Source organism: Musca autumnalis, unplaced genomic scaffold, assembly GCF_047663935.1.
Source record: "Musca autumnalis isolate F117 unplaced genomic scaffold, ASM4766393v1 scaffold_1, whole genome shotgun sequence".
Lineage (NCBI taxonomy): Eukaryota > Metazoa > Arthropoda > Insecta > Diptera > Muscidae > Musca > Musca autumnalis.
The window spans coordinates 227,226,683-227,243,447 of record NW_027411644.1 but is presented as its reverse complement, the minus strand read 5'-3'; the positions used below and the strand labels follow the sequence as shown (position 1 = coordinate 227,243,447).

At 35.2% G+C, this 16,765-nt stretch overlaps 1 protein-coding gene and 1 pseudogene across 1 annotated transcript in view; both read right to left on the bottom strand.

The window, feature by feature from the left end:
* Window positions 1-5,744: 5,744 nt before the first annotated feature.
* LOC141390926 (uncharacterized) lies at window positions 5,745-6,404 on the bottom strand (annotated as a pseudogene).
* Window positions 6,405-15,298: 8,894 nt separating this feature from the next.
* The window catches only part of side-III (sidestep III), a 738,714-nt gene continuing 737,247 nt past the window's right edge, over window positions 15,299-16,765 (bottom strand). The window contains 1 exon segment of the mRNA XM_073960318.1: window positions 15,299-16,488. Within this exon segment, the coding sequence (XP_073816419.1) occupies window positions 15,694-16,488 (795 nt within the window). The 3' untranslated portion in view covers window positions 15,299-15,693.

Sequence of the window (16,765 nt, the reverse complement as noted above, 5' to 3'; positions counted from 1 at the left end):
CGTTCGGGTTTCTAATTCCTGGGATTGAACTGAACAAAAAAGACGACTAGGAAGAAGGATCAATAGAAATCCGTTGTGAAAAAAGAAAAAAGAAAATGTAAGAAACCCTGATTTTCACTACTTTTACCGTTAAAAAAAAACGAAGTAACCCAAGCGAAATAAAGGCATTTTCGTTTTGCATGGATCCCAACACGATAGAATTTTGCATCAGAACGCTTGAATAATTTTCTGGTCAACTTTTGTAGCACCGTGCCATTTATCGACATTTTGCGAAAAGTTTGCACTTTCGCAAGGCAAAAACATGCTTTTGCAATGTATTAGAGAGTTCTTAATTACTGTCTTGGCTACAATTTTTGTCTTTGTGTTGGATCGAAAATCTCAATGGTTTAGGCGTTATATGCTAAAATGTCCAAAAACGTGGATAAAAAAATAAAGTTAAAATCGGGAGGCTCGATTTTCACCATAGACCTATGGTCTAGTGGACTTTTTTGCTCAGTTCAATCCCAGGAATCAGAAACGAGAAGGGCCCATTAAGGTTTTTTTTTTCCATTTTCCCGGCCTAATATATATACTTTATAGGATCTCCGACGAATATTTTGATGTGTTACAAACGGAAGGACAAATTTATTTATACACTCCATATTATGGTGGAGGGTATACAAATAATTAGAAAAATTAAGTTTTAGTGTTTAATTATAAATGCACTTAAAAACTAGAAAATTATTTGTCGGAAAATGGACCCATATTGGGTTAGGTTTCTTATTCATGTATTGACATCCAAATATGAAAAGTGTGCAAAGTTTCAGTTCGATTGTTCAGTTGCAACTGTGTTAAAAATGAGTTAATAGATTTGAACTAAACGGACACCAAAGCAAGTTAAATAAAACACTGTAATAAAAACAAACCCAACATACCAGTACTGTAGAATTTGCTTGCACACATTTGTTTGTAATTTAAATAGCTATGAAAAAATTTTATATTTGGTAACTTGAAAAAGTATTTATATTTTGAAGTAAAAACAAAATTACAAAATATGTGCATATGTACTGTATACCGAGGGCTGTATTATACCCTCAGCCGTTAGGCTAAAGATGATATACATATACACTTTTATACGACCAAAAATGTGTCTCATGTTTGAACAAAACAATTTAGAGGTTGAAGACAATTTGGAGTCGATTTAGCTCTGTCCGACTCTCTGGCTGGTGCGCACGATAACACTCGAACGGATCAAGCGATTCGAACAACTTCTTAATATTTTGCCTAATCTTAGTTTAAGTTCGAAGATGGGCCATATTGGTTGAGTCCTCCCCGACAAATGTTCAAAATGTTTGTGTAAAATGGTGTGAACGATAACTCTTAAAGGGAGCAATCAATTTGGCCCAAACTTTGTACATCGTTTTATTCATTCCAGGTCAGATCGGGTTCGAATATAAATTATATCGGTCTATTCCTTCGGGTTTAAGAGCACCTCTCGGATCATATTGAAATTTTGTTCAGAATGTTGTCCTTGAAAGTCCACACTTCCTTTGATAATGTCGTAAAAACTCCAAGAAACTCTGACGGCGCCAACTAAAATGGCAAATCCGCAAGATGCAGGGAGTTTCTGATTATTCCAAACTTTGCACATCGTATTATTTTATGCAGTCATGTATCAAGTTGGTATATGAACTATATCGGTCCCAGCCTCAAATCGTTTAAATGTTTATCGCAGGCAGTCCATGTAGTCTCTATTGTAACCTCCCGCCGTAATCGCCCGAAAGTTCAAAAATCCTCAGGACACAACACCTTTTTGGTCCAAATCTCAATCTCAATGTCAATTTATACCTGTTTACGCTGTTATTTCGGCGTCCGCGGAATTATTTATATGGTTTAATTGGTGAAAAATGATTAGAAAGCCCCGCTTTATCGATTGAAAGAAAATTCGGCGTTAATATCTCCACAATTCGCGAAAATAAAATGACTGTTCTATCCTGATGACCGAAAAAATGCCTATTTTTCATAGTACTATCGGAAAAATGATCAGAAAATCATTTCGCGAAAAGCTAGAAACATAATTTTTTCTGTGTTTGATACGGAACATCATAGGCTTTAAATCCCTAGAAGATTAAAAACGTAGATTCATTCGCTTCGGGATAAATAAGCTAACATTAACAGAATTCTAGGTGTTCTATTCTACTGACGGTAAAAGAAAACATACATTCTTGTAAATGTGATTTCAATAAATTTAAAAACAAGTGTTAAACGAACGGAACTGGCAGGTACAAAAGTATATATGGACTGAAAGAAGACAGGAATCTTACTGCAAAAATGAAACTTTGGAAACAACATGAATATCCCTAAAATTTCTAGTCCACTAAATTTATAATTTCACTAAAATTTAGTACTGGGGAAAAAATAAAACAGATCACTTTGTGTAAACGTAGCGATAATTTATTATAACTGTTCTTAGAGGCAAAAATCTTTCCTACCAAAACACATTATCTGTTATAGTTTCCGAGAAATAGCTATTTCTTTATGCAGAAATTTGCAAAAATTACATATTTTCCAAAATAGAGGAAATTGTGGTCTTTAGGAGTACGCCACACCCACACTTTCCAATATGTTGGCCTAATATATTGGTATGATTACTATTGAATGCCAGTAACCATTGTGTGTCAGTGGCTCCATATAAAGTTACTTACCAAAGCGTGTAGACGTATGTAGATGCACATTTGAGTAAACTCCCATATTCGGATACCTTCGACAACAGGTATGATATGTTTAGGTAGGGTCCGACTATGAACGTACAATAAGTTGGCATGGACGTATTTAAAATGTTTATACTGTTCCTCCTAATTAGAAGAATATATACTTCTATACCAAATTATATGTCTCCATCTGAAATATTGCGAGCTTTGTCGTCATTTCACTAGAGAGAGGGACATCGTTATATCGACTTAGAATGGTATGCTGCTCAAGAATATATATACCAGGCCTAGTACATATATTTCAGGCTTCATAATCAAAACGCGAATCTTTATGATCGAAAATGGTTTTATCGTTTTTCAAAATACTCTCACGCATGATTAATACATACTAGCATGCGCTCAAACCAATCGTCGAAGCACTTTCTCTACTCCGAATGATACACCCCCAAAACATGACTTTTGAACGCTTCAACAGCATAACCCCGCGCTGCCGAAATTCAAAAAAATACATACCTTTTTTTCACCAGGGAACATCCCTGTACATCATCTGAAAATTATATGAAAATAGGTCCAGAAGTTTTGGAAATATAACATATTTAAAAAAGTAAGAACTAGGGATAGGCTGTGAATTGCAATAATCGGGTTTTCGACTATTCGGTTTTCGTGAAAAACTTAAAACTCGATTTTCGGTTAGTCGATTATTTGAGAGTGTTCTAAAAGTCGACTTTCGATTAATCGAATACAATCGACCATTTTCGCTGATGCGATCCGTGATGGTTATATGTATAAAAAAAGTACCGACGATTATGTGGTTTTGGCATACACAATAGTCAACTACGACTAACAGTCGACCGCGATTAATAGCCGACTACGAATAATAATAGACTACGACTAATGGTTGACTACGAATAATAGTTGACTCCGTCCTCCGAAAGTCGACTAAGAATAATCGATTATCCGGTTTTCGCACAGTCAATAGTCGACTACGACTTTTGGAAATATTAGGTTAATAATCGATTAACCGTAATCGATTTTACGTATCCCTAGTAAGAACGGCTTTAAGTTCGGCCGGGCCGACCTTGTTATACCCTCCTCCACGAGTGGCATTTAAGTAAAATGGAACAATTAGTTTCCTTTTGTTTATGAAAAAGTAACCTATAAAATACCGAAAGGTACTATTCTATGGGGGCTGTATTGAAACGCCGATCTATACCGACAAATTTCTGGCGTAAAGTTTTTAGACCCAATGAAGACTAAATAACAAATTTCCGATATTTCAGTAAGATAATGTGGTTAAACCCTAAAAAATACCGTAAATCAAGAGTAACGCTTCTATGGGGGATATAGGAAGACGTGGACTTATACTCATAATTCTTTTCTGAAACATTTTATAACCCCGTGAAAGACTAAATAACAAATTTCAGCCATCTCGGTGGGAGACTGACGTCACATCTTTCACAATTATGTAAATCGGGAGGTACCGTTCTATGGGGGCTATATCGAAACGTAGGCCTATACCGACGAAATTCATTCGGAAACGGTTTTACTTCCAACGTAGACTAAATACCAAATCTCAGCCATTTCGTTGGGTTGTTGTGGCCACTTCGGATGAATATTGAGGCCACAACCGTCAAAATACCGAAAATCGGGAGGCACCGTTCTATGGGGGCTATATGAAGGCGTGGACCTATACCGACAAACTTCATATGGAAAGATATTAAGGCCACAACCTTCAAAATACTGGAAATCGGGAGATACCGTTCTTTGGGGGCTATATGAAGGCGTGTACCCATACCAACAACATTTTTGGGAGTGGAAATTTTATACCCCAAATAAATTTCAGCCATTTCGGTGTGATAATGAAGATAAAACCTTCAAAATACCGGAAATTGGGTGGTAACATTCTATGGGGGGCTGTACTAAGGCGTGGACCTGTACCAACAAATTTCGGTGGGACTAAATAGCAAATTTCAGCAACTTCGCATGATTTTATTATACCCTCCATATTATGGTGGAGGGTATAAAAAGACATGGTCGGGCCTTCCTGTCCCAAATAAGCACCTAAGGTGGGATATACAACCACCATTGCAAATTAATTTTCAAACCGTTCAAACGTTTGCAAGATGTACAAAAATAGCGTCTTTTTAAATAGTACCTAAGGGAGGTACCCCGCCCACTCCGAAATTGAACAAAATATATAGCCTATTTTCACTAGGGGTCATCCCTGTACATTCTCTGACAAATATGTTCAGTAGCGGGCGAGGACGGGTCTTTAGGTACCTAGGATCGGAGATTCAACCACCGTTGCCTCCCTAATTTATTTTCTAACCGATACGTTCGTAAGTTTTTTAAAAATATCATTTTTAAAAAATGGGGCCTAGGGAGGCCCCTCCAAAATTCAACAAAATATGTAGCCTTTTTGCAACAGGGATCATACCGGTACATTCTCTGAAATTTTTGGGAAAATTGGTTCAGTAGTTTTGGATATATAAAATATTTAAAGAGTGAGCGTGCTAAAAATAGCATGTTTCAAAAATAGGGCGTAGGGAAGATTCCCCGCCCCTCCGAAATTCAACAAAAGATATAGCCTATTTTCACCACTAGCGTTTTATTTGAGAGAGAGGCTAAGAGAAAAATTATTTTCTAGTTTTCAGTGCATTTACAAATAAAACACTGTAGCGTATTTTTTTAAATTATTTTATAATTTTTAATTTTTTAGTAAATACAGTTTGTAACACTGAGAACCCGATAACCAAATTTCAGCCAATTCATGCCAAAAATTTAGATAAACAAGTAAAAAAGTATCAGTCGACATTGCCGACAGAGATATGCCCTCAGCCTATGTGGATTGAAATACTTTTTTTTTCCAAAAAACTTACGTATTTAGGGGGGTTTTTAAAACAATATGGATAGGATTAAAGCGCAGAAATTTGCGGGGATATAACGGGTGATTTTTTAAGAACTATAGGAAAGTTTTTCAAAAAAAAAAAAGCACATAAAATTCAGAAATATGCATGAAATCTTTATTTGATTCGATAGTACGGTCCATATAATTTAATGTTTGAAGATTATTTCATGCAAATGTTGACCGTGACTGCGCCTCAAATGGTCCATCCGCTTAGTCCAATTTTGGCATACTCTTTCCAACATTTCGGCCGGTATCTCGTGAACAAATTCATCAATGTTGTCTTCCAATGCGTCAATTGAAGCGGGCATGGGTGTATTGACATGAGCTTTAACATAGCCCCACAAAAAATAGTCTAAAGGCGTTCAATCGCACGATCTAGGCGGCCAATTGATCGGTCCCGAACGTGAAATTAAATATTCACCGAACTCCCCTCTCAATAAGTACATTGTTACGCGTGCTGTGTGGCATGTGGCACCGTGTTGTTGAAACCACATGTCATGCAAGTCAAGCTCTTGCCTTTTGGGCAACAAATTGGTATCATCTCACGGTAGCGCTCACCATTCACAATTACATTACGATTCGCATCATCTTTCAAGAAGTACGGTCCAATGATGCCACCAGCCCATAAACCGCACCAAACTGTGACTTTTTCTGGATGCATTGGTAGCTCTTGCAATGCTTCTGGCTGATCTTTACCCCAAAATCGACAATTCTGCTTATTAACGTACCCATTGAGCCAAAAATGAGCTTCGTCGCTGAACACAAATTTTCGTTGCAAAGAGTATGCCAAAATTGGACTAAGCGGATGGACCATTTGAGGCGCAGTCACGGTCAACATTTGCATGAAATAATCCTCAAACATTAAATTATATGGACCGTATTATCGATTCAAATAAAGATTTCATGCATTTTTCTGAATTGTATGTGTTTTTTTTGAAAAACTTTCCTATAGTTCTTAAAAAATCACCCGTTAGTAGATAGGGCTTTTTTAAACTGAATTTCGACAATATTTAGAATACCATTTTAGCAAATATTTTCGAACTTTTGTTGGGGAAGGTATCGGAAGGTCCACTCCTTCCACCTTCGAATTTCATCTAATATTCGAAGAAATATTACGATACCCAAAGTGTGGACGAACGCAGTATTCGATTCGAGCTCTCCAGTCACTACAAGCATTGAAGATGAACCACGTAGTGGACGTCCAAAAACAGCAACAACAACAGAAATTGTAGCCAAAGTGCATGATATGGTATTAAATGATCGACGAATAAAAGTGCGTGAAATTGCTAATATCATGGGCATCTTAAATGATCGAGTCCATTTAATTTTGCATGAAGAACTACAGATGAAAAAGCTTTCTGCAAGATGGGTGCCGCATTTGTTAACAGTCGATCAAAAACGCATAAGAATGAACATTTCTCAAGCTTGTTTGGATCGTTTTAAGCGAAATAAAATGGATTTAAGCGTCGTTGTTGATGAGACATGGATCCACCACTATACTCCAGAGACAAAAGAACAATCCAAACAATGGACTGAAGCTGGAGGAAGTGCCCCAAAGAAGGCAGAAACAATTCAATCGGCTGGTAAGGTTATGGCAACGGTTTTTTGGGACTTCAAAGGTATTTTATTGATTGACTATCTGCAAAAGGGCAAAACAATAAATTCAGAGTACTATTGCAACCTTTTGGATCAATTAAATGTACAAATTCGAAAAAAACGTCCTAGCTTACAACACAAAAAAAAAATTTTTCATCGAGACAACGCACCAGCGTACAAGAGTGTTTTAACAATGCGTAAAATCAAGAATTAAAGTACGAGTTGCTTGACCACCCACCTTATTCTCCTGATTTAGCTCCCAGTGACTTTTACTTGTTCCCAAATCTAAAAAAATGCCTTGCTGGCAAGCGTTTTACCTCAAATGAAGATGCAATTACAGTTGTAAACCACTATTTTGAAGACCTTGAGGAAAACTATTTTAATCAAGGGATAGAATTGCTAGAAAAGCGTTGGACTAAGTGTATTGAAGTTTCAGGAGATTATATTGAAAAATAAAAATATTTTTGAAAAACTAACTATTCTTTTTCATTGATAGGCTAAGAAGTTTCCGAACCGCCCTCATACATATGGTGCCATAGGGGGTTTTTACAACTTGCGGGCTTTTTTCCAAGAAGTATTGACTTGCCCTTGAAAAAACTTTTACTGTTGTAATTGAGGCAGCGAATGCAAGTTGCTTCAACAAAAATCAAAGTGAACCGAGAGCAGGTCTTAAAGTGAATTTATCAAAAAATGTGTGTGGGAGGTATCCGATGGAGTGGACAAATATAGTCCATATTCGAACCTAACCTATACCTGGTAGATATATTAGGATGTGTAAAGTATGGACCAAATCTGCCACTCCCATCAAAAGTCATCCCGCGCACAATTTTTCCAAACATTTTTGAACTTTTGTGGGGGAGGTACCTAAAGGAGTGGACCGATATGGCTTATCTACGAACTTAAACTAAGTTTGCACAAAATATTACGAAGGCCACATTTTGGACCGAAACGGCAGATCCATTTGAGCGTGAGCTCCAGCCAGCCAGACAGACAGACGGACGGACATTGCTAAATCGACTCCAAATTGTCTGAAACACATTTCGTCGAAACATGCTTGGGGTCTAAAACCATTATTTCGATGAGGCACATTTTGCCCATATGAAAGTGTATATACCCTTTCTAGCCTAAGGGCTGAGGGTATAAAAACTCAATATACCTCAAGCCGGTTGGTACCACTATATGGGGGTATACCAAAACCTGAACCAGAGTCCACAATTTTTGGTGGGGAAGTTTCTAACCCTTAGGAACCCCAAATGCCAAGTTAAAGCCAATTAGTACTAAAAATGAAAATAAAATCCTCAAAGTACTTAAAATCCGGTGGGTGCTATGGGAAAAAAGAAAGGCAAATTGGTTTTGGTTGCATATTCATGTATTGTCATCCAAATCTGAAAAGTGTGCAAAGTTGTAGGTCGATTGGTGAACTGCAACTGTGTTTAAAATTAGTTACTAAATATGAACTAAACAGACAGACAACAAAGCAAGTTAAATAAAACACTGTAAAAATCCACATAAACTTCCCAGAAATTGAAATACAAAACATTTCTTATTAATAACAGACATTTATTTGGAATTTGTTTTTCAAATTGAAATTATATGTTTTAATGATAATAAAATATTTACTAAACCAAAAGCCGGGGGGTAAACCAATGGACAACCATAGTAGAAAATAGATTCAATATAAAACCAGTAATAGATTTTGGGATATGTCTATAGATATGTACATACATATTTATAACGTTTATTTTTCATTTCATTGGATGTTTTTTTTTTCTTCTTTTTTATTTATATTTTATAACATTACATTTTTCACAACTTAGTAGAGAGATATGTCATTACAACAAACATAGATATGCTTAAATGCTATAATTACTTATGTGGTATATATGCTATATTTAAATACATATTTATAGTATATAGTATCTAGGTATTTGTTTATTCTGAATATTAAATCTAGTGGTTTTTATAGTTGATTTCTTGGTAACTAAAACCTATTTTTATTATTATTTGTTTTTTTTTTTGCTTAGCCTTTTTGTACAAAAAATTTGTTTCAACAAAAAAGGAGGTTTATTTATTTTGTATATTTCTAAAAACATAATCAAATATTTACTGTATATATATTTATAATATATATGCAATTTTAAACTAATATTATGGATATTTTTGGTTTTTTTTTGTTACATTCCTATCGACTACATAACATGTAAATTATCATACATAAAATAATAATAGTAATAAAATCAATTTGCATATACACATATTTTCCATTTGTATTATGTTGTTGTTTTTGTTTTCATCTTGTGATTTAATTTAATACTAAAACTAGTGGAGTACAATTTCAATATTGTTTTGTTTTTATTGTTGCTTCTCTTTATTTGTATATGCTTCAGTTTTGTTGTTTAAATGCTATGTACGATTTTTTTCTTTTATGGAACGCATAATTAAATTTTCAGAAAATAATCAATTGGAAGATTTTGAAATGTTAAAGATAAAGTGTTTGAAGTGTGGAGGTAGACCACAACGCAAGAACAATAATAGAGAGTCAAGTTTAAAATTAAAAAAATTAAATCAGAGAAAATATCTCAAATATTTAAAATTTTGCTAAAAACTTCAAAATTTTCTTTCTCGAAAGGTTCTCTTATTGCACCATTATTGACCATTGTAGAGTTGTGCCAATCTATTTCAATTTAATGTCCTAGTTCACAATCTAGTTCAATGGACAACGGTCATGTGTAGAAACAACCTGCGTAAACGTAATTTCAAACGTTAGTTTGTATGACGTTACTCATACGTTTTTGAACTAGGACAATGAACAATCAACTAGATTGCCTAACTCTAGACCATTGGATCGTAATAACAAATTCGCCGACGGAAATTTCAGTCACATCTGTCGTTAAATGTAGCCAAGTCAACAGATCGAACACCAGCTACAAAACCGAGATCATTTTCCCTAAAAATGTTGTATTTATGAGGTTGTCAGAATTGTTCGACCTTTGTTTGGATGTATGAACTCGCTGACAAAAATATAGCAAATTTTCCGAATAAATGCGTACGACTTTCTAATTTGGGTTGGATTAAAGCACAAAATGTTGAACTGTTGCGAAGGAGGCACCTGAAATAATGGGCCCACATAGTCCATCTACGCCAAAGTCAAGTGCTAGAAAAAAGTTATATGTGGGCTATATGAAGACGAGGACCTATACTGACAAATTACTGGTGGAAAGTTTTGCACCCCCCACCTACTTTAAATGACAATTTTCAAATATTTCAAAATACTGAAAATCGGGAGGTACCGTTCTGTGTTGGCTATATGAAGGCGTTGCCCTATACCGACAAATTTCAAGAGGATCGTTTTATACCCACAACGCACAGTGGATGCGCACAGCGACAAAAATCAAAAAATTCATGTCATCACTTTAACAATTTAAAGAAGTAAATCGCTTCAAAACATTCCAAATTTTTGGAAACACAACTTATTTTTTCCATTTTTCGCGGTTCTTAAAGAGAAAAAGCCTCACAAACATGTCTAATTTTGAAGAAAAAAAAAATTATTTAAAAATGAGAAATAATAGTTATATTCTAAGCGAATTTATGAAACAAAGGACTATTATTAGCGCCTTAACTTAAGTTGAATCATTTAGTAAATTGCCTAAGCTTCATTTTCCTAGTTATGAAAATTCCTCTTAATTGTAAGGGTTGCCAAATATTTTGGTTATAATAACGATCAAAATGAAAATATTTAATATAGATGTATGTATTTTCTTTAAAGTTTTAGTTACTTTCCAAAAATAGGCAAGAATGGCCACTAGTACCTAATTGAAGCCTAGCGCCTGTAGATTTCAAAACTGTATTGACTTTTTGCGGAATTTTGCGGTTTTGGCAGTTATGACAAAAAGTTTAACTCCCTTTTTAATTGGTGAATTTATATTTTAGGAATATTTTTAAGTAATTTTATTATCCTTCCTTACATCTAGTTTGGATATAATGATTTTGTGCTATTAGCGATTTCTATTGTCGTGGTAACTTAAAGATTAACGACAACTCGCGAAAGAAAAAAATTTTGGGGGTATTCACTCTAACAAATAATTTGTCTTTTTTGGGACACCGAGTATGTTGTGTAAAATGGAGATTTTCCCCGCACTGAGAACCAAAAGTACATTATTACAAGTAATTCTGCAGACAAATGTGATTAAATCATATAAAATACCAAGAAAAGGATGGTTACCCTATATGAATGCTGTGGTCAAAAGTGGACCGGTATGCCATTTCTTTATAAGATGGTGTTCTGACGTCTGAGTTCATTATAATAACATATTCAGTTAGAATATTTGGTTGATATTTGCCTAACAAAATTTTATTTTTAAATGTTTAAAAATTCTCAAAAATATACTTTTCATAAAAAATTTTAAGTTTTCTCTCAAAAAAAAAAATCTCGGCGCTAAGTGGTTTAACTTCATATTATCTGAAATGGATTTTGTTTAAACAAACTTGGGTCAAAAACTGTTATTTCCACGTGCCGCATTTTTGATCGTACCAAGGTGTAAATAACCTCTTTAGCCAAAAGGCTGAGGGTATATTGAACATTAGGGTTTTGACTTTTTGACATTTTTATACCCTCCTCAGCATAAAATTGTATGTCGATTTGACCATGTCCGTCCGTCAATCAAGATAGAGATTCAAAATTTGGTACAGACGTTTTTATTACTTGCAGGATGGTTGGTATTGAAAATGGGATATATCGGTCCACGTTTTGATATAGCCCCCATAGAACGGTACCTCCCGATTTTCAGTTTTTTAAGGTTTTAGCTTCATTATCCTACCAAAATGGCTGAAATTTGGTACGTAGTCTTCTTTTGGGGTATAAAACTTTCCCCCAGAATTTTGTCGGTATCGATCCACACCTTCATATAGCCCCCATAGAACGGTACCTCCCGATTTTCGGTTTTTTAAAGGTTTTAGCTTCATTATCCTACCAAAATGGCTGAAATTTGGTACGTAGTCTTCTTTTGGGGTATAAAACTTTCCCCCAGAATTTTGTCGGTATCGATCCACACCTTCATATAGCCCCCATAGAACGGTACCTCCCGGTTTTCGGTATTTTTAAGGTTTTAGCTTCATTATCCTACCAAAATGGCTAAAATTTGGTACGTAGTCTTCTTTAGGGGTATAAAACTTTCCCCCAGAATTTTGTCGGTATCGATCCACACCTTCATATAGCCCCCATAGAACGGTACCTCCTGATTTTCGGTATTTTTAAGGTCTTAGCTTCATTATCCTACCAAAATGGCTGAAATTTGGTACGATGTCTTCTTTAGGGGTATTAAACATTCCCCTAGAATTTTGTCGGTATCGGTCTACACCTTCATATAGCCCCCATAGAACGATACCTCCCGATTTTCGGTATTTTTAAGGTTTTAGCTTCATTATCCTACCAAAATGGCTGAAATTTGGTACGTAGTCTTCTTTAGGGGTATAAAACATTCCCCCAGAATTTTGTCGGTATCGGTCTACACCTTCATATAGCCCTCATAGAACGGTACCTCCCGGTTTTCGGTATTTTGAAGGTTTTACCTACATTATCCTACCAAAATGGCTGAAATTTGATACTTAGTCTACGTTGGTGGTATAAAACTTTTCCCCAGAACTTTGTCGGTATCGGTCCATGCCTTCATATAGCCCCCATAGAACGATACCTCCCGATTTTCGGTATTTTTAAGGTTTTAGCTTCATTATCCTACCAAAATGGCTGAAATTTGGTACGTAGTCTTCTTTAGGGGTATAAAACTTTCCCCCAGAATTTTGTCGGTGTCGATCCACACCTTCATATAGCCCCCATAGAACGATACCTCCCGATTTTCGGTATTTTTAAGGTTTTAGCTTCATTATCCTACCAAAATGGCTAAACTTTGGTACGTAGTCTTCTTTAGGGGTACAAAACATTCCTTCAGAATTTTGTCGGTATCGATCCACACCTTCATATAGCCCACATAGAACGGCACCTCCCGATTTTCGGTATTTTTAAGGTCTTAGCTTCATTATCCTACCAAAATGGCTGAAATTTGGTACGTAGTCTTCTTTAGGGGTACAAAACTTTCTCCCAGAATTTTGTCGGTATCGGTCCACACCTTCATATAGCCCTCTTAAAACGGTACCTCCCGATTTTCGTTATTTTGAAGGTTGTAGCTTCATTATCACACCGAAATGGCTGAAATTTGATACTTAGTCTAAGTTGGTGGTATAAAACTTTTCCCCAGAACTTTGTCGGTATCGGTCCATGCCTTCATATAGCCCCCATGGAAAGGTACCTCCCAATTTTTCGTATTTTGAAAGTTGTGTCTTCAATATTCCACCAAAAATGGCTGAAAATTGGTATTTAGTCTTCAATGTGATATAAAACTGTTCTCCAGAAATATGTCTGTACAGGTCCACGCTTTCATATTGTCCCATTTCTGACCAAAATTCGTGGTATAGGTCCACGTTTTGATATACATAGCCCCCATAGAACGGTACCACCCGATTTTCGTAATACTGAAGATTGCGACGTCAATATCCATCCGAAATGGCTGAAATTCGTTATTTCGTCTTCCAAGAGTTATAAAATATTCCAGAAAAGTATTATCAGTACTTCTTGATTTTCGGTATTTTTTAAGTTTTAGCCACATTCTCTTACCGAAATATAGGAAATTTGGTATTTAGTCTTCTTTCAGCCTAAAAACTTTCCGTAAGAAATTTGTCGGTATAGATCGATGTTTTGAAATAGCCCCCATAGAATGGTGCCTCACATTGTTTTACCGAAATTGCTGAAATTTAGTATTAAGTCTTCTTCATACACGAAAGGAAACAAATTATTCCATTTTACTTCAATACAACTTGTGGTGGAGGGTATAACAAATTCGGCCAGGCCGAAATTAACGCCGTTCTTACTTTTTTTTCAAATATAATTTCCTGTAGTAAGAATGCATGAACCCATTAATGCCTAAAATAACATTCATTCCATTTTTTACCAGTTACTACATATGGTGCCATAGGGGGTTTTTTACAACTTTCGGGCTTTTTTCTCAAGAATTATGGACTTGCCCTTGAAAAAAGCACTTTTACTGTCGTAATTGAGGCAGCGAATGCAAGTTGCTTCAACAAAAATCAAAGTGATTGGAGAGCAGGTCTTAAAGTGAATTTATCCAAAAATCGACTCAAAATTGTCTGAACACATTTCGTCCAAACATACTTGGGATCCAAAACCATTATTTCGATGAAGCACATTTTGCCCGTATGAAAGTGTATATACCCTTTCTAGCCTAAAGGCTGAGGTTCCGCACAAATCACTTTGATTTTTTTTTTTTTTTTGAAAAAAGACTATGAAAAAAGTATATGCACGAATGAATGGCCTTTTGCCTATTAATGATTGAAATAACTTTTATTCCATTTAAATTTTAGGATAGGTCCCGCACAAACCACTTTTAATATTCGATATACGAAATAAAGTTATATATAATATAAAATGATATATATGTAATAACACGATGATAAAATATGATAAAATGATAAAATTAGTGAGAAAAAAAACGGTTATGTCATTTTGGTTATGTCGTGAGCCCCCACACATTGTTTTCAGTGAAATATCTGCTTATAGTGACTTCAAAAAATTTCCAAAAGTTCTGAAAAATAAAAACTTTAAAAGCTTTTTGTTCGGAAGCTTTTTTTATCGAATCGCTTTATAATTAAGATTTTATGCAATCTTAGGTAAAAACTCATCAGAATATCATACAGGGATAAGAGGTTGTAAAAAAGTCATAACCTTAATGAACATGTTATTGGCTAACTCAGAAAGGAAATACGGAAAGAGCAATTGCTGAAATCGCTCAGAAAGAAAGTTGAATACATTTGGATTATTTAAAAAATATTTCTAAATAAGAAATAAATTTCCCATTGATCGTAATTTCTTGTTGTGGATGGCAAACAAAAACGTTAATATCTTTCCAAACAAAACCTTCATTTTATTATCCTTCAGTTGTTTCGTATTCTTAAAAACTATTTTTTAGTTAAAAAACTACAATTTGTTTTAATAGGAATATTTAGTTTCCTTTACATAAAATTTATTCATCTAATATTTTTGTTTTGCTCAATTTTGTATTTTTGTTCTATTTTTCTTCACATCCTTTTCTTTTCTTTTTGTTTTTTTTTTTATTTAATTTTAGTATTTTTTTATTAAATTTTATGCTATTATTTTTTGTTATTAAATTTAGTTTACTGCAGTCTTGTTTCTTAAAACATATTTACACATATACTATAAATGAATACACCACATACATACATACATAGGATACATAGGTAGGTGGTATATTCTTTGTTCGTCGTCATTTGGTTACGTCAAATTTCGTAATTTCATTCATTGCTATTGGAAATTGGTTAAAATTTCTCTATACTGAAGAAGTAGGGGGAGGGAAGGATGAAGTAGAAGTTTTAACTTTTCTAAAAAAAAAATCAAAATTTTAGCTTAAAAACTTAAACACAACTTTCTGGACCCGGTAGGGTATCCGTTATAATGTGATTACGATTAGTGTTGGTTTTTTGTGTTATGGCTAAATTGCTGGAAGATGAAGGTGTTATGCTTGAGTTTGGCGTAGTTGTTGATGCAGTTGCTGCTGTGACTGGTTGATTTGTACTGGTAGAACCACCACCCATTATGGAGCCTAAACCTAAGCCCTTGGGCAGGGTCATATGGCCCATAATTGAATTGGAAGAACCACTGCCATTGTTGGCACCACCACCACCACCAGTCGCGCCAATGGTGTTACTCAACATCCCCGTGGCAGCTTTGCTCAGATTGTAATCAATTAGACTACTTGCCGTAAGATAATCAGCTATCGATAGTTTGTCTGAGCCCATGGTTTGGTGTGTGGCGCTAGTTGCCATTTGCTGCTGTTGTTGTTGTTGCTGGATGGGCAACGATGAAGGATGCGGTAATGTGTGATGATGATTACTGCTGTAGTGACCATTGCTGAGGTTGCTCTGCATAAGTGATGTGGTTGCATTGTTGGTTAGCGAATGGTTGCCAGCACTACCACCGGAACTTAATGTGGTATTACTTCCCCCATAATTCATGGCCAATGGCAGTGGGTCATAGCGTGAGATATCATGACGATTGAGTGCATCGTAGAGTAGTGGTGGAGTTTGATATGGTTTCCTGTTGCTATCCGAGCCCAATTTCAGTGTGCTCGATTGTGAGGGAGGGCTATTGAGTTGTTGCTGTAATGGATCGGTGGTTGAAGCATCATTGTAATTCATTGTTGGCGAATCCTAGACAGATGAGAAAAAAAAAAAACAAAAACGGTTTAGAAAAACATTACAGTTATTTACTTGTTATTGTTGTTAGAAAAATCGCGTTATTTAATATTCGCCATTCTAAATATTTATTTTTCTATACAAATCCCTTTTGTTGGGAAAATTATTGCTTACGGCTTTCCCGTTTTTTTTGAATGTGATTCTAGCTAAGCTTTTAATATAGCACTCTTTGGCTAAAAATTCCATATTTTTTGTTTGTTTGTTGTTGACTTTTTTCTTCCATTTCAACTTA